This window comes from Suricata suricatta, chromosome 5, assembly GCF_006229205.1.
Source record: "Suricata suricatta isolate VVHF042 chromosome 5, meerkat_22Aug2017_6uvM2_HiC, whole genome shotgun sequence".
Classification (NCBI taxonomy): domain Eukaryota; kingdom Metazoa; phylum Chordata; class Mammalia; order Carnivora; family Herpestidae; genus Suricata; species Suricata suricatta.
The window spans coordinates 24,148,081-24,167,561 of NC_043704.1; the positions used below are offsets into that span (position 1 = coordinate 24,148,081).

General features: G+C 38.3%; 1 protein-coding gene across 2 annotated transcripts in view; it reads right to left on the reverse strand.

Moving 5' to 3' along the window:
• Positions 1 to 19,450, reverse strand: part of NCAM2 (neural cell adhesion molecule 2) — a 500,345-nt gene extending 480,895 nt beyond the window's left edge. For both annotated transcript variants that reach the window (XM_029939114.1, XM_029939115.1), the window contains exon 1: positions 19,213 to 19,450. In XM_029939114.1, the coding sequence (XP_029794974.1) occupies positions 19,213 to 19,267 (55 nt within the window). In that variant the 5' untranslated portion in view covers positions 19,268 to 19,450. The remainder of the gene's footprint in view (positions 1 to 19,212) is intronic.
• Between the last annotated feature and the right edge of the window lie 31 nt (positions 19,451 to 19,481).

A 19,481-nucleotide genomic window follows, 5' to 3' on the forward strand; every position in this document is an offset into this window, starting at 1 on the left:
CTTATAACCCAGGATAATATAAGACTATAAATGAACAGTACTAATCTGTATTCTACTGGTTTATAAGAGAGAAATGTAGTTTGGAGTGACTAAAAAAGGTTTCAAAAACGAATCAGGGTTTGAGCTTCATTTTATATGATAAATTGAGGTAAAGAGAGAGAATGCAAAACTGCTAGCTCATGAAGGGTCTTAAAAGCTACCTCTAGAAAATTATTCTAGAATTTCTGTTGGGGAATCAAATGAATCCTTCTACTCTTGTAAACACAGTAATCACAATACACGCATTGTCCCCTCTTTTGTATTTCCATTTCTTTCTTATATGTCTACACACTGAGCCTTTATCATTGTGCCACTATCTGGCTGTGACTTCCAACTCAGTGACCTGAGCTCTCCCCTGACACGGAGTGCAAGAGTGAAGAACCAACATGTCACTATCAGCTTTGATATTCAAATAGCACTTTTAAGTAGAGTGTGGAAGAATGGATAGCTTTGAATGCAAGGATTTTAGAGTCAAAATCCAGGCACTTGAAAGAAAAGAGTATTTTCATAACAAGTGTCCCTTTAAATATCAGTAATTAATGATTCTGAAGAAAGAGATTATAAAAACTGATGCCCAGAAAAAAAAAAAACACACAGAATGGACCTGCTGTAAAGATAGCTTGCCATTCCCTAACAAAGAGAAAAACCATAAGCACTTGTTGGGAAGGATGAAAACAGGTGGCTGTCAAGTGTCTCTGAGAGAGCCACCTTTTCCTTCTCTGTGTTGTAATTCTTGGCAGGACCCAGAAGGCAACTGGCTAGCTCGCCCTGCCATCCCTCCCACCATAATCTCTACTACCATCACCACTCAGAGATTTGAGGACAGAATGGTTTTTTTTTCTTCATTCTCCATCTGCAAGCATGCAAAGATCACCAGCATGACTGGCTACAAGAGGGAACAAAGATTGGGAAGGTCAGTGGGCCCCAGAGGGCCCCCATTGTGCTCCTTCCTCCAGGTCTTCACTGACTCTACTGTGACGTCCAAGAGACTTAACAAGTATTTCTATAATTCCTTTATTACGATGCAGATATGAACCACCTTGGCAGTGGGAAAGAGATGTTGAAGACCACTAAAGCTTACACCAGAAAACCCAGTAGCATCAAGAAACACCACCAGCTAGGTCATGAGGGAGGAACTGATAAGTCTCGGAGCCTAATCAGAGTTAGTGGGAGCTGAGGCGGAGCTTTATTCAACAGTGTGGGAACCACTGATCATGCTGTCGAAACAGACTATGCGAAATATCAGGGTGAGAAGAGGCCATCGAGAAGACAAAACTGCCAGCTAAACCACAAACTGGACCCGGGCAATCCGAGGCTCCTCTCCCCCTCCTCAGTCCTTTGGACTATGCACTCTGCCCACTGTTCCCACAATGGAAGCCACTTTCTAGGATGTAGCCTTGAGAACAATGTGTTGGTGAGACCATATGGAAAGTATAAGTGACCCCACCCAGTTAAGGCCTCTATATAAACTTTTAAGATTGTGGCAGGTGGGTACAGAGATCTACTGTCTATGGCCACTCAAGACAAGCCTTGTCTGGAAATTTAGTAAACCCAACACGTACGAATCTACCTCTTTCTTCGGTCTCTTCTTGCTCCCCATGTATGTAGACCAGATTGCAAACCAACAGCCAGTAGTACAGACACTGCCTAACTTCCAGGCAGAACCAAGAGTCACACTGGAGTGAAGGACGGATAAGAGGAGAGAAACAAACAGGAAAATAAGCTTCCACCTAAACCTAGATACAAGTCTAGTAGGGTTATGGGAAGAAGAAGAAGCCCTTGGGAGGGAGACAGAGCTTGGCACAAGATTTAGACAGTTCTGAGCTGCTCCCATAACAAATGGTGTAATTATCCTTAATTCCTTATAGTGCATCAGTGGTAAAGCCCTGCACCATGGAAGCAGCAGCTAACAAAGAGAAGCAGTGACCCCAGATATCATGAAGGTCCCAAATATCAAACTTACCAGCTGCCATCCACCCTTAGCAATGTGTGGGAAAACTAAACAGAATGCAATCAATATGCAGTGACAACCCAACTTTCCAAAACTAATAATTACCTCAAAAAAGTATTCTGACATCTTACCAGAACACTGCTTGCCACAGAGCCAAGTTCTCTTCAGAAACCTTCCAAGGAAGGTTGGTTAATAAATTACAAAAAAAACCCCACAAAAACCCATACAATTATACCTCGGCTTTATAATACTATTAATGATGATATAGCTAATGTTAATTGAACACTTACTATGTTAGTAGTACTATTACTACCCCCACTTTACAGCTGATAATATTTAAAAAAATTTTTTAACACTTATTTATTATTGAGACAGAGACAGAGTGCAGGCATAGGCGGGGCAGAGAGAGAGGGGACAGAATCTGAAGTAGGCTCCAGGCTCCAAACTGTCAGCACAGAGCCCAATGCGGGGCTCAAATCCACGAAACGTGAGATCATGACCTGAGCCGAAGTCAGATGCTTAACCGACTGAGCCACGCAGGTGCTCGAACAGCTGACAATATTAAAGAATACAGAAATGAATCACTTGTTTGTGAGCTCTCATTAAGCAAGTGAGGGAGCAGGATGTGAATTCAAATCTGCCAGAGTTCAGACTCTGTGCTCCTCACCATCTCACAGCCTCTGACATGAAAAAATATTTTGAAGGCTCAAAGCATTTGCATGCCCACAAATCAAAATAATAATTTTTTGCAAGTAACATTAACAAAAATGTTTGCTTTGACGTGAGAGGAAACGTAAAGATATTTAGATAGATAGCTCTAAGTAGCGATCTGGGCTTTCCGGATCTGGGCTTGGGGTATGGAACAGAGCTGGAAATAAAACACAGATGTTGAGTTATTTCTTGAAGACATCATTTGGGCTACAGGATCCAAATTTATTCACAGGAAACCACTACCAACTTGTGCTTGGGAAAGGGTTTTGCCCCAGCACTAAGCAGCCATTGGCCTCAGTGCCTGGAAATGCCATGTGCTGGCACAAGTTCATTTAGTACCCAACCATTCAGGCAGAATGCTTCAACAACCAGCCACGCGATGTGAATTTTGAACACTTCTGAAACCATTTTGACTAGTGTCACCAAACCGTAGGAACTAAAAGAATATCAAAGAAATCTGTTAAAATGGGACCGTTCAAAGCCTTTAATTGGAAAAGGAAAGCTGCTCTCAAAATACTTTTCATCTCTATAAAGCCATAAACCAGTCTATGATAAAGTCAATAGAAACTATTTAATTTGAACACTATTACCTGGCTGCAAATAAGTAAATTCAGTTGTACTGAACACCTGCAAATACAGAAATGCTTTATATGAAAAACATTAGCAACATATCTCGCAAAAGCTCTTTCCACAAATGAGTTTGTTCTCTGTCATCAGAAATAGAAGCAGATTATCTACTTAGCAATCCTCAAAAGGGACACGGTTATCAAACACAGATACCAGAGAATTTGTATCTACAATTTTATGATCCAATCCTCATTGTGATATTACAAATATGTTAAACAATTTGTTCAGCAGCTTTGAAGCAAGTGTTCTAACTCGGTTGTACAGTACCATGTAAAAAAGAGCATAACACTGCTAGACACTCAGCAGCCTCATGTCTTCAGTTGGGGGAAATGAAAATGAAGAATTCAAGCATGTGCATGCATTTCAATCACAGTCCCTGGGTTGGAACCAAAACATCCATGCTCCAAATGCTGATTTTATCTATATTCAGGGGATGTGTTTTGATGGAAAACATCATAAATTATGAATGTTTGTGTGCTGGGAGATTGTTTAAAAAAAAGTAAGGTGGGAGAGTGGTTTAGCTGTTCATTTTGCATAACAGAGAGACAACAGATATTGTTTTGTAGTCTTGAGAAATTAAACACTAGCTAATTAGTCTTGAGTTACACAAAGTGTGAATAATAAGTCCAATGTTTTATCACGGAGTACATTTTCTTCTTAGAGGCAAAAAACAGCAAAGAACAAATCATTAAAATATTCATGAATTTCAGCCCTAATGAAAACAATGGAACAAATAGAACAAGCATTTTGACACAGCATGGAGTGATGCAATGATTTTCTGAAGTATGTGTGTTTCTGTGTGTGTGTGTGTATAACCTATGTTATGTATACATGGGTTTTATACATATATATGTGTATGTGTATATACATATATGTTCCTACACATAAATTACATATAAAATTATATATATGCATATATATATACAATTTTACATTTAGCCATTCAGGAAAAAAAAACAGTGTTAGTGAGAGTATCTGGCATAGAGAAGAAAAATAGCAGAATGGCTATCTAAGGAAAAGTCATAACAGAGCAGGGGCATAGTTTTATACCTAAAGCATCTCAATCTCTCTCCTGCATAGTCTTGGGGAAAAAAACCAAAGGCCTGGAACTGGTGTGGTTCACAACTTAGTCTAGCCATGTAGTAGATCAGTACCCTGGTCAATGAGTCTACTCATTTCAATACATAGCCTGTCTCATCAATCAATGTCAAATCAATATTCTTTGTTTTCAGTTTCCACTTTTCCCTCTAAAGAAGACTCTAACCTACATTTCTATTTTTCATCCAACTTTTCCAGAAATCAAATATTTTTTCTTGGCCTCCTTAAATTTGAGAACATCATTCTCCTATTTTGGAAAAAAAATAAAAGCAATGAAATATAATTCCTTTTAAAAATACTTTCTTGGGGCACCTGGGTGGCTCAGTCAGTTAAGCGTCCGACTTCAGCTCAGGGCATGATCTCACGGCTCATGGGTTCAAGCCCTGTATCAGGCTCTGTGCTGATAGCTAGCTCAGAGCCTGGAGCCTGTCTTCAGATCCTGTGACTCCTTCTCTCTCTGACCCTCCCCTGTCATGTTCTCTCTCTCTCTCTCTCTCTCTCTCTCTCTCTCTCAAAAATAAATAAAAACATTTTTAAAAAATTTAAAAATACCTTCTTATGTATCATAAGCTTATGGAGGACTGGTCAGGTTTATGTACTTTGTCTTACCCCAAATCTATTACCCTACCCCTGCCACACTTTGACCATAGTCCTCAAGCCTTGTATGGTGGGAAGCACTCAGACTCTCATATTCAAATTAAGCCTTCATTCAAATCCCACTTTGGCCATGTCATAGCTATATGACCTCAGGTAAACTCCTTTATCACACTATCTCTTAATTTCACTTAATGCGTAAATTTTTAAGATATTAAAAGATGTGTAAATACAGATATTAAATAAGATCAAGTACAATAGCTTTCTTAGGAGATTTTCCAGGATACAGCTTGTGCACAAAGGAAGTCAGTATCCACGCCTACCACTCTTAAACTTAACAACAGTAAAACCATGCCAGTGTTAACAGCTTCCTTTGATCGTGGCCTGGCAGAAGAAGATGACGCTCTTGCCAGCCAGCAGAGGGGCCAACCTGACTTTGCCACTGAGCAGCTCTGGGTGTTTGACAAGTCATCTAAGCACTTCCAAATCTGTTCATATCTCCTTCTATAAAACTGAATCACCCTCACAAGTCAGTGCAAAGGGGCGCCTGGGTGGCTCAGTCGGTTAAGCCTCCGACTTCGGCTCAGGTCAGATCTCACGTTTGTGGGTTCGAGCCCCGCGTCAGGCTCTGTGCTGACAGCTAGCTCAGAGCCTGGAGCCTGCTTCCGGTTCTGTGTTTCCTTCTCTCTCTGCCCCGCCCCCTCTCATGCTCTGTCTCTCTTTGTATCAAAATAAATAAAACATTAAAAAAAAAAAACAAGTCAGTGCAAAGACTTAAAGTAGATCACACATACAAAGTACATTAAAATGGCACACTGTAAGTGCTTAAGAAATACCGACTTCTGAGGTAGTTTACCTTCTTTGTCAAAAAGGGCCCCGTTCCACATGCCTGTGGCAGACACAGGTGACCACTGCACACTACAGCCTCTCCCTCATCATCTTTACTAAATAAAAACTGAACACTGAAGAGTCATAGTCTTCCAGGGAGACTGACCCTCCTCTCAGCAATAGAAAGGAGTGGTCTAGTCAGGAGAAATGATGGTGGTATCATTCTCCTCACCAGTCATTCGTTAAGGGGAGTTCATATGATACAATTCTAGCCAATGAGAACTGAGAGAAGTCTGCTGGATGACATACGATAATTCTTCTTTTTTTAGTAAGGAGGCCAGTGAAATATTTATTTATCTTGCCTAACTTCAGATGTTATTGCTGAAGAACGTGATATATGAAACTGTTGCAGCCACCTTTCCTCCATGAAGTCAAAGAAAAATAGGAAAAAGACAAGGAGAGACGTGAAGTCCAAACCTGCCTCTAGATGGTTTCTTAAATGCTACAATAGATTTTTATTTTTAAGCCACTTTAAATTTGTCCTTCTTTTCTTTGCCCCTAAAAGCATCCTAAACTGATGTAATTTCATTATGAAAGTATTCAGTAAGTCAACCACAAACTGATGACTTCCTGAATTATTAATAATTATAGTGTTTCACCATAAGAGAAGCCATTTAAAATGTAGCTTATATTTAAATATTAATGTTATATTATCGTTAATGAATTATACCAACCTGTACAATCAAACTGCCCCACTTTGTAACCGCCATGAACCCAATATTACCAAATATTGTTGGTTCTCCTTCTCATTAATCTTTGAGGTCTCTAAAAGATTTACTCTTTTGCTAATTGCTATTTGCTCACGCAGAATTGGCCATTCAAAAGAAATGGCCAGAAACAGTGGTGACAACCTGAAACTAGAGTCACTCCTAATAATTCCCTTCTCCCTTCATCCATTTCTTGCTACTGCAAAGGTACCATGTTTCAGTCAGAGAAATGAGTAAAGTCTTAGAGCCAAATATTAACCTAATTTGAATCTCAAGTCCTTTACTTATTAGATGCCACTTAACATTTATGAAATTCAGTTCCCTCATCTGTAAAATAGTAACTTCAGAATTCCGATATCTGTTGTGAATATAAAAACGAGGTAACCCTTTTGAAAGTACCCTGCAGGGTGACTGCAGATTTTTTTTTTTCTGACAAATACTGTCCCCTTTACCAAAGTCTAACCAGGCTCCACTGAGCCCTCTTTTCAGCAAGGCTTCAACCCTGACCTATAAAGATTTGAATGAAACACTAACATTCTTTTTAACACGTCAAGACTGCAGCCCTGGGCTGACGCTAAACCCTTGAAGTACCTGCCTGAGAAAACTTAACACTGCCAAAAGAGTTCACTGTTAGTTCCAGCCTAGACCTCAAGATAGGACCCTGTCTCCCAGCCTCTGTGGGGTGCTAGGAGCCTAACGTTGATAACCATCAGTTAACAACCCAGGTGGGTTTCAAATAGACCAAACCACCCCTTCCTGCTTTTTGTAATTATTCACTTCTCTTACTCTACTGAACCCCCAAACATCTCCCTCACCGTTCTCTATTCTCCCTTTAAAAATGCCCGGTCACCTCTACACAAATCAAAGTTGAGTTCGGTTCACACTGGGCCCTAACCCTACTAAATATAGTAATATACTTCATTCTGATTAAAATCTGTCCTTAACCGCTAGTGTCTGGCTTTGTTTACCTCTGACACTTCCTTCATTCAATTAACTCATTAAATATTTAAAAACAGACACTGTTCATTGAGGACACAAGGTTGTCTGTAATCACTCTCTGTTTTGTCGGGGCATCTTCTCTCCTTGTATGCACGTAACTGTCAGATTTTATCCCAGCTCTTTAGAGTCTGACCCCACCACCCACTTCCTCATTACCTTTCAGCTGATGAATTATCCTTGAAACAAAACAGCAATTGATCTTTACTAATAGCATTTACTTTCCTTTCTCATTCTCAGCTCCCTGTATGTCTTTCTGCTCCAGTAGTCCAAAAGTGTTCTGGAGTCACAAATAATAAAAGACAATTTGCACTTCTTATGACAATCTCTCTTTTCCCATCACACATCCATGTGCAGGTACATCACCTGAGATATAGAGACTTTTAAATCAGGTACCTTCTGAGAAGCAGCCGCACAAGAAAAGACAGTGAAAGTTCACTAACAAGTAAGTCCCCTTCCCCACCGGAGTCAGTAAGTTTAATCCTTTGATTTTCCTAGCAGGAAGGAGATACATTCTGCGTAAATAAGTCATCATTTGCCAAATAATCTTTATTTATGCACAGTGTAGGATGGAGGGCATTTTTAATAAAATGTTTCATACAATAGAAATGAAACAGGGACTTGAAAGAGAAAATACATTAGCAACAGGGTACTTCATAATCGCTCATGACTCTGTTCTGTTATTTTAATACCATGAGAATAGTAAAGTTGAATACTTCATATCCACTTTGGATACAGCGGTGAAAGTCTTCAGGAAAAGCATGGAGAATGGCATAATATCTATCATTTAATAACCTGTGCTGAGTTTTGTTCCTAAATAGCAGACCACACCTGATTCCCACAGAGGTAAAATGCATTAGCATAGGGCTTATGAGAGGCCTCTGAACTAAAATGACTCACATAGATAACCAATTAAGGTGATTATCAACTATGTTAAATTTGAGGGGGGAACAAAAGTAAAAATGGATGAATCAGAAGCAGTAATAATCTCTCTAATTGCAGGCTGTGTTTCAAGTTAAAAATGGCATATACGATACAGGTAACATTAGTGGATAAATGGAAGGCAGACAAATAGGTGAGAAAGACATTCTGGAGTATCTGAAAATGTTTTCTGACCAATTAACTAACTGTCTTACCACTGAAGTCAGACAGAAAAAAAACATCATAAACTCCTGACAGGGATGGCTACCAGGCAAGAGAGAATTTTTTTACGTTAAACTGAATTTCTTTTTTTTTTTTTTTTTTCAAAAAGAAAACAAAACCCAAGTGCCTCTGAAAAAAATAAGATAAAATACTCTTATCTTGCTTTTCTTCTACACATACAGTTCAGAATCGGTTTCCAATAATCATTGATTGAATAATCAAGTTTTAATTAACCCCAGGGGATTATCTTGATTTTTGAGAACTTTAAATACTTGCTCTATTGACAAATCAGACATTTACTATTGACAGTATCTAATCTGTTTAATTATACCATTATCAACATATTATATCTCCCTCATTTATTTCTATGCATGGAAGACTTTGAAACCTTAACCACAGAATGGTCTCCTAAGCCTCAGATAAGGCTTCAAAAGAACAAATCTTATAGCAAGATTTAAAAGTTTGCTTTATTCTCAGTCTACTTTATTTTCATTGTAGGAGATCAGACAGGTCATCTTTCCTTTCCTTTTGAATTAAATAATCATGGTGACTGGATCATTTTATAGCTACTCATATATTTATTGAAGGCCTACGACATGCAGTGGTGATGTAAACAAAATTTTTAAAACAAATACCTAGACCAACATCTAATACATTGCCAACAGTCAAAACTAAATATACTTTTAAACAGTTAGTCTGTTTTACTCCTGCTGGGTAATGCTTAAGTATTCATTTAGCACATATTTACTAAACATCTACTATGTTCCAGGAATAAACATATGAATTTACAGTGAACTCTCTAACCAAGTACATTGTACTTAATGGGAAGCCCCCATGGAAAGGCATTCTTGCTCTCAGGGAGTTCACACAGAAGGTCACGAGAGTTACAGTTCTGACATGCAGAATTCAGGTATATTACCAAATATGACTGAAGCGTCAGCGTCTTGCACATTGACTGGTGATTAGTGTGGTTTGTTGAGAGAAAGAAAAATGTTTTCAGTGATGAAATGGCTGAGCTGAGTCTTCGGGGGAGGGGAGGAATTGTCCAGGCAAGGAGAGTGAGGAAACGTGTAAAATATATAGGAAACGTGTAAAATATATGGGCTGTATAGACACAGGGCCCAAGTCTGAGAATTCCAGGAACAGTGCAAAAGAGTTTGATATACATAGTAACAATCATGAAGCTAAGAAAACAGGGTCCTGAAAATGAATGAAAGGTAAAAGTCTCAACAGTCCTATGTCAGGAACTCCCAAATAATTCAAATGGAAGGCAGTCTTCCAAAATGAACAGCATATGTCCTATAAACACAGTCCAGAAGTAACTTTGAAGAGCATAGTCCTATAAAATATGTACTGCACCACAAAGTTCTGAGAATTTCTCATAAACATGAGTAAACTATATTTCAGGGAAAGCAGAGACATTACAAAAGGAAAAAATGCTGCATGTAGAATAAAATATTTCGATCAAGACCTGGGCTGACCATTTTTTAAGTCTTTCTTCTTGGACAAGTAATTTGACCTCTTAAATGTTTATTTTCTTCTTTGCTAAATCTACCTTTCAGGGTAATTATGGGACAAGAAGGCAAATTTAAGTGGACCATCAAAGTTTTTGTCTCAGCATATATTATATACAGTCTGAACAATGTTAACACCAGCTCTTTGATAATTCAAAAATTTAACCTAAAGTATTACCATAAAATCCGTACAATAGATAGCGTGAAGCCAGTCATTTTGCAATAAAGGGTATGAAAAAGGAGTGAATAGGATTGAAGATGTACTTGATTTCAGTTGACACTAGAAAATTATAAATGTTCACCTAAGTAAAAAAAAAAAAAAGAAAAAATTTAAAAAGACAGGTAAATATCATTGATCAGTACTTAAAGATTATAGTATATACTTCATGTTGTATTTTAACATTCACATAATCAGTGTTTAACATTTCTTGCATCAATGACACAAAGCTATCACTATAATATATCAATGCAATCTCTGCTCAGGCAGTATATTCAATATTTGTCATTGGTAGATAATAATTGGAGAGCAATTAGGTAGGAAAGTCAATATAAAAATAATCAGAAAGAGTTGTACTGTAATTATTAGAAAGCTGGCTGGGAATGGACAAGTTACAGTATTAGAAAAACTGTCCACAAATCCTCTCATTAGGACTTAGAATATAGTATAAGTGTGCTTATTTTCTTAAATTAAGGTCTACTCTACTGTAAGTTTTAGCTTTCTGACATTGGTTTATTTTATAAGTAGTGGCATACATTTCTATGCTAACTTCGTATTTGCATCCCTGAAAAATGCTGGTGACTGCAAAGTTACGCAGTAAAAAATACCATGGCTTATGGGAAAAGACAGGATGAGAGGTCAGAGCATTCCAAACCCACAGAACTGTATAACCAAGAACTAACAACAACCATAACAATCTTAATTAAAATACTAAGGCAGTAAAATCTCTACTGATGTTTGTACCTAGCCATCTTCCAAGATGCAAAGCCTGAAGGGCTTTCACTTTAAGATGAAAACTGTGATCCAGGGTGTAGCCTTTAAAAAAAATAAAAATAAAAACAAATACATCATTTTAACACAGGAGAAAATGACTTTCCAGGTTTTTTAGCCACCCTCTCAACATTTCCAGATACATAGTGTCCTGGCAATCGAGATGGTTCTTAAACTGCGAAATGAACAAATACTTTCAGTAAAGGAAAGCGTGTGAGTAGATTTTTCATAGTTTTACGAACACCTTCGTAGGTTGCTAAGGCTTTCTCTTTAGTAATGAGAAAGCTTGCTCTTGATCCCCGAAGAAATTAATGAGTTGAAGCAGTCACACATGGAGCTCCACAATTCCTGCATCATCCTCCTATTAAACAATCGTGTATCGAAGAAACACACCGATAAACAAACTGAATTATATCTTGAATGCAGAGGATGCTCCCTGACTACAACTCTGCAGTAGCCTTCATAGCTCAAGGTAAGTGCGACACTCAATCTCAAAGCGTCATCTATCAAAGGTGATGCTATCAAGGATTAAATGAGACAGTGGGGAAAATGCCCAGCACAGCTCCCTCCAAGGCAAAACGCACTCAAAAATATCATTTCCCTTGGAAACTAACAGAAAAATGTCCAAATCTGTATATTTAATATCACACTTTTTAAATTTTTTGTTCTAGTTTTGTTATTTTTGTTTCCTTTTTATTTTCTTATTTCTTTACTTTTTTTGTTTTGTTTTGTTTTGCTTCCCTCAGAATAAAAAGAAAAAGGATTTAAAAAAAGCTCTGGATAAGCAGAAAAAATGAAGAATCTATAATGAAAGCAAATATGACCTACATGCTTCTAAGATTTTACCCAAAATTGCTCACATACACAAAACAAATGATATTGGAGTACAAACAGTAATGGGAGAACAAGGGAATGAAATTACATAAAGGTGGAAAAATATTCTGAAACTGACAAAGTTCAACAGTCAGCCTTTCCAAAGTTACTGATGACATTTCTATCTAGATGCTCCATGGATACTTCAAACTCATACAAACAAGCATTACAAACAAGCACAACAAAAATAAAAATAAAACCAAAAACACCTCTTGCCGAAAATAAGTGGTTTTATTTGCTTCCCAATTTCTACTAAAATAGCCATTCTTTCTGTCAGATAGGTTTAAAACTTCAGGCACCACCCACTTTCCTCCCAATTTCCCAATTCAAAAGCCTTATTAAGATCCATTAATTCTTCCATAGAAATGTGTGACATGCCCCCTCACTCCTTTTTCATTTCCCTATGGTCCACCCCATGCAAGTCAGGAGACTTAAAACAAAACTTTAATCGTGTTCTTAATTTTTTTAATGTTTATTTATTTTTGAGAGAGAAAGAGAGAGCCAAGGAGGGGCAAAGAGAAAGGGAAACACAGAATCTGAAACAGGCTCTAGGATCTGAGCTGAACCCATGAACCATGAGATCATGACCGGAGCCAAAGTCAGATGCCTAACGGACTGAGCCACCCAGGCGCCTCAATCATGTTCTTTTTCTGCCCAAACAGTGGCTCCTGAAGATCTACAACAGCGTCCAGCTCAGCTTGGCCTTCTGGCCCTCCTGCCTCACAGTCCCACCAATACTTCCACAGTTGAGTCCAACAACTCACTTTTCCAAACCCATAAGTTAATTAAATTGGATTAGTTCTGTTCTCTGAACACTTGGGGCATCCTTTCTTAAAACTTGTTCACCTGTTTTCAACACCTTGTCTTATCTTCTCCATGTCCCATGTTGAATCCTTTTCTGCTTTAGTGAATGGCAAGCGGTGTCCTGGCTAAAGGGCAAGTCCTTGCGCATGTCCGAGGTTCACATCTTTGTTCCTGGCTGGGCAACCTTAGACAGTTATTTAAATTGTCTATGCCTCACAGCCCTCAAGTGTAAAGGGGGGATATTAATATGATAAAAATTAGAGGGCTGTTCTACGTATTAAGCTAGTTAGTACATGTAAAGCGCTTACAATAGAGCCTGGTAGTTAGCAAACAAGAAAGTTTAGCTCTTTCTAGGTGCTGAATTTCTAAGGGCTTATTTAGACCATTTAATTCTTAATTAATTATATATCCTTTGTCATTCTGCAACATTTTGTTGGACAGTTTATTGATCTCTTGTATGTTTATTTGGCTTTTAGACTTTTTGCCTACTCAACTATCAAAGTTGAATTCTATGCACTGCCCCTTCTACACACATGCAAATTTTCTAACAAATACAATAAATACATTAAAAATAGGCATTCAACTAGAAATTCCTAATTCTTGATAACTACGAACTATAATTGATATAGGCAAATCAGGTCATTCCTCCGTACCTCAATTTCTTCATCCATAAAATAAAGTTAATAGTCCCTTGGATTCTGGATGACCATTTGTTATAAGGAGGTTAAATGTACTCTGAACTAGTGGCCTACACCATTAGGAGATGCTGGAATCACACTCACTGTAAGCCCTGCACAAATATTTGTTCCTTGATTAACTGACAAAATGGCATAAAATTTAAATATTACCATCACTTTGAGTTCAAGACATGTTGGATTAATTTTTTTAATCTGATGCAAAAATTTGGGTTTCAGAGAACTGATTTGTTTAGAGACCAGAGTTCTAGCTACTAACCATTGTACCTTTCAGTTTGACCTTATCCTGTGTCCCCATCCTAAGCCTCTCTGAGACTAATATCAACCTGGTGTTGGCCCATCAGACGGATTCATGATACAGTAAGAAACCCATTCCTCAAACCCCTTTCCTGCCATCTACTGGAAAACTGGGGAAATAAATGGGTATTCTACCACCACAGCTATGAGTGGCGCCCCCTGGAGTTGTTCATCACACAATCTATACCACCATTCCTAGGAATGCTGCTGAATAAGGTGTCCAGGCACCACGGACATTTAATAAATGTTTGATGAATGAGCCGCCCTCATCAATGAATCAGATTATCTCTCCCCCCTCAATACTCTTTGTAATCACAGAGTAGTTTTGGATGACTTAAAAAAAATCAAATAAGTGGAATGCTTTTAAACTACAGGCAGATTTATCTGTATTTATAATATACGTTGACACCGTAGGGTTGACATTTTATAGGAAGCCTATTATGTAACTATTATCTCAATTGTTCAATACAATCGTGGCAGTACAGCAACTATCAGATATATTTATGTCAGATTTTCAAATAAACAAATGACAACTCTGAGAGTTTAAGTTGCTTCTTCAAAGTCAAGAGACTGAGTGATCTAAGCATCCTGATTTCAAATCCAATGTTCTTTCCCTTTCCCTGCTAGTTATAATAACAAAATGGAGCCAAGAGAATGTCAACCACTGACCTGATTGATTGTTGTACTTATAAATACTCTCAAAATTCCCTATCATACCTCTTCACTATTTAAATTCAGACAAGCCTGTTTCATGACATCATAACTTTCTAAAACGTCTTAAAATGGATGTTTGATGAATTGTTAGTGGCATAAATGAGTATGTGACACCAGGAATATGTCAATAGCCATGTGGAATCAGCACTATTATAACTATAAAAACTGTAAATAGTTAAAAGTTATTAAAATATTTTAAATAGGGCCATGTAGAAGCACTTTCAGTTGCTGAACAATTAAAGGTACCTGGCTCTATGAAGTTCAGGAATATTACATTTCGTAAAAGCATAAAAGCACTGGGTGCGTCTCAAAGTGTTCTCCTATCATATAATTTGGAAAATTAAAACTAATTTATAATCTTTTAAATAGGCCCACCTTCAAAATAATTGAATCTAGGTCAGTAAACCTTGAAAAACAATAATATTCCCTTTAAAAGAATACAAAAATTATTAAATTAATTTTGCATACACCAACACCCAGAGGACTAATTTTATTTTGGACCAAAAAAAAAAAAAAACCCACACAAAAATCAAAAGCAATTCAAACTTGCTCTACCACTTATCAAGCACTTTCTTCATGCTTTCAAAAGTTCACCACTATGAGAGATGACCCTGAAAACAGATAAATTAAAATCATTTCCCAAATGTCAAAAGCCAGAGAGAGCAGAGGACCAGTTCCAGGGTCTTCTGATTGGCAACCTTGTTTCCATTCACATTTGTTCCCTCACAAGGAAATAGACAAAAACAAATGACACTATTCGGCTTGGTTACCAGACTCCATCTCTTCAGCTCATTTCTCAGTCCCATTACAAACTAGTCCTATGTTTGAAAGAAAGCCATTTTTTTTTTACTAAATTATATAAGGTTTGATTGTTCTTGTACTGAATGAGGTTATTTTCTTCCATTAATCGCTTCTCTAATAGGACATTACCTCTGGGAGAACATTAGCCCCCAGTGTCATTGAAAAGACTCCCTGGACACCAACGACCCCACCACCTTCCCTTCCTCCTCTACCGGGCTCCACTTCAGCACCAGAAACTAAAGTGACCAAATGCTCTGCTTAACTCCTTTGGTATAAAGCAAGAGAGGAAATCTTCTGGGGTGTTGGTTGACAAATAATGATATTAATTTACACAGCCCATCTTCTCTAAGTTAAAATGAGTATGGAGTTGATGCAACAGAAACGTTGCAAGAGAGGCTGTCATCAAAGGAGTAGAGGGGGGTAGATTAAAAAGGACGTGGGAGAGGCTGTCTGTGAAACAGCCTCCAGAGAAGACAGGTGTGTGGACCCACACAGCTGTGCTTTATTTTTATCAGGCACCCTTCTCTAACCAAGGATGACCTACTAGCCCTTCACCAGAAAGAGAAAATGTAAGCAGATACCTTTAAGTTCAACTAATTAACTAGGCAATTCACTTCCATCTCCTCAAGATTTTGGCTTAAGTAAGTGTTCTGTGTAGGGCTGAACTGGATTGCAAAAGAGATGAGTAGCTCTGTTCTTACCTTACATTTTCGTACAAAAATGCTTCTATTTCATAAACATGAACATCCAGTAATAGATGTCTATTAATCATACTTGAGTAAGTTTTAAGGTGAAGACAACGATTTTAGAAAGTAAAAAAGCTTCAGGAAAGCAGCCCATATATATATTACCATTTGGGAATCTGCATATACATAGATCCAAACAGCAAATGCACCGTGAATCACAGACTCAAGTTATCACTTGAGATTTATGAGGACAGACTCAGTGACCAAGTTTGAATACCAAGAAAAATAACTGCAGAAGTTAAGCGTTATAGAATCTCCTCTCCGTTGACAATTAAATCCCAACCTTACTTCATTGGATATTAATCTTGCAGTGGAAATGAGAGGCTTTTATAGGAGCATTTCTGCTATAATAAAAAAAGGCTTTCACTACAGTAGAACAATAATGTTGTGTTGAAAGTTAGAACTATTAGACCTTGTTAGCTAATTATGGTATTGGCATCCACTTAAGTTGCTCAGTTTTTCACTTCTGTCATTTTCTCCTATTCAACTGCTGCAGTTCAAAACGTTTTGACTACTTAAAAGGGAATACATCATCGTTGCCTTTCCCCAGTCTAACTGCACACCACTTTCCAAAGCAATAGCTTCAATCATGCTTCATAAAATCCCCTGCAAGTATATTGTTGGAAACATAAATCAGCAAGCTGGGATTGTAGTATTTCTAAGGCAAGCCCAGGGATCACTAGCTGGAGGCTTTGCCATGGCCCCATTTATAAAGGGGAATAAACAAAATTATGAGTTACACTAGATCCATTTTTTCTCAAAGACTGCTCCAGTGGTGTGGCTGATACTTGCTTCTGCATCCTTAATTGGAGAACAAAACGCTAGCCTCGAAAACTGGACTCCGGGATCAGGACTGCTGTTTCCAGGCATCTCTGACTTCATTAGGACACACGGCACAGAAGGGCTACATGCCCGGTTTCACAAAAGCTAGGTCTCTCTGATAAGCATCTCTTCCTCTATGAGTGCCATCCCTGCATTCTTAAATGGCACTAGATACAGAGATCTTTAGAACGATGCTCTCTCCTCCTTCCCTGTTTCGTTACAGTGAATACAGGCTCCCTTTCAGGCATGCTCTCTTAGAGTCCCTCTCTACAATCGCCCTGCAATTCTGAATTATAAACTAGGAGAATCACAATTTCAGAGGTTACATAGAACCAAATTAAATGTGTCTGCATGTAATAAACATTCCTAGAATCCCCTTCTGTCCCCCAAATCCCAACACACTTATAGTGTCTCTAAATGTAAATTCACAGACTCCACAACTGAAACATACTGGTTCTCCAAACCAGTCACAACATAATCGTAAGTCTGCATGAACTTGCTTTCTATTATGCCCCCATCTTACTCCCCACTCGCCACACTCAGTTAATTGCAGTGGTATTTTAATTGCAATTTTCAGGGACAGCTTCTTAGGATTCACCAATACCTGTCTGTATTATAAATGAACAGTTAAAGATCAGCAGCAGCTCTACAAAAATTAAAGCAGCATATCTGTAGGGCATAAAGTATACGCTGATCTTTGCTATAATAGTGATTAAATTAACTGACTGGCCTAATACTAGCTTCAGATGGACATATCTGCAATTTTGCTATGACTGAAATTTTGCATACTCTATGTTACTAAAGGGAAATGAGCAGCATCTTACCAAGACACTTTATAAACTATAGCAACATTCAGAGTTTGAATTCTGATTTCTGAACATAAAATCTGCATCCAATCCTGTTTCATCAGCCACTAACACTATATAGCTTTAGGGAAGTGAGGGCAGAGAAAGGAAAGCTTCATATCCAAAATGTCAAGCCCTGCTGAAGAATGATAGAAAGACCCAGCGAGTGAGGAAGAACGGAAAACAACCATTTCTGGGTTTAAAATGGAGTTCTACCACCCCCTGCTGGACTAAATGAGCAACACAGAGGAGGCTAAAAAAAATGATTAGAATTGAATACAGTGGAGATATTTTAACTTGTCTTGTAATTTATGTTTTCTCAAAAAACAATTTTCATGCCACACTAATATTATAACATTCTATGTAATTATTAAACATCACAAAATTACATCTATTTTCTTTTTCTTTAAACACTTCCACCAATGCATGTTTTAGCATTTTATGCTCTCAATTAAATGTCCAAACTTGTCTGGACAGTTGAAAATGCTTCCATTTATTATAAATATATGTTAGGTGAAAGTGAACTATCCAAACAAAGCAAGATAAATTCCGATCTATCTCTATACAGATAAACAGAAATAGCTTCCACAAATTCTCTCAGGTTATTCTAGTAAGCTATTCATTTTTTTTTTTTTACCCTCAAGAGATAAAAATCTCACCAGTTCTCCACAAGCTAAAACATCCCTTACAGGTGTAATTACAATCTGACGCTATAAAAATTTTGAACCTTGATGTATTAACAAGGGTGGGGGGAGCTGAGAATGAATGACTGCAACACATGCCTAGTTTTATCCATTTGCCTTCTTACACACAACATCCATGGCCCCGCTCTTAGTTTCAATAGAAATAAACCATCACCGTTCACTTCATAACCAGGAATTGGGGTCTTGGGAAAGGGAGGAAAAAAAAAGAGTGTCTAAGAATTGAATTTCTTGCCCACGAGAGAGAATTCACAAACGAGTTTTAATGCTGATAGTTTTTGCTGCTTCTGTAAAACATCACCGTTCCCCTTCCTTTCGCAACCTCAGATATTTAACTGTTAATACACACCAACACACTCATCCAATTTTTGATCATGAAAATCAGAGAAAGCCAAGAACCCAGAACAAGAAGCAGTTTGCCTCGATCTACTGCTCACTGATGCCATTCTCCAATTCTGTATTTTCTCTTATTTAAGGGTCTCCACAGATGTAATTTTCAGCGGCAGCTAAAATAAACCGTGAAAATAACAACAAAACAACAACAACAATAACTATAACTTTAGTTCTTTCATTTAATTCATCTCGTGCCTCCCTCTGCCTCTCTTGGTTGGATGGAAGGGGGAGGGAAAGTAATTGCAATAAAGCACCACACTCCTACCTTGCCCGCTACTGACAAGCAACCCGAGCAGGTAGAAGGAGAGGAGGAGGCTCATGTTCAGGACGTGACACTGGAGGACAGTTCCAAAGTTATTAAGTCCAGCCCTGGAGAGAGAACCTTCCGCTGCCACGGCCGCCTCAGCTAGAGCCGCCGCCGCTCCCGGGGTGCCCCAGCCGCCCGCAGCCCGCGCGCTCCTCCTCGCAAAGTGACTGCAAGCTCCGCTCCTTGCCGCACTATATCCAGGCGGCGGCGGCGGCGGCGGCGGCGGC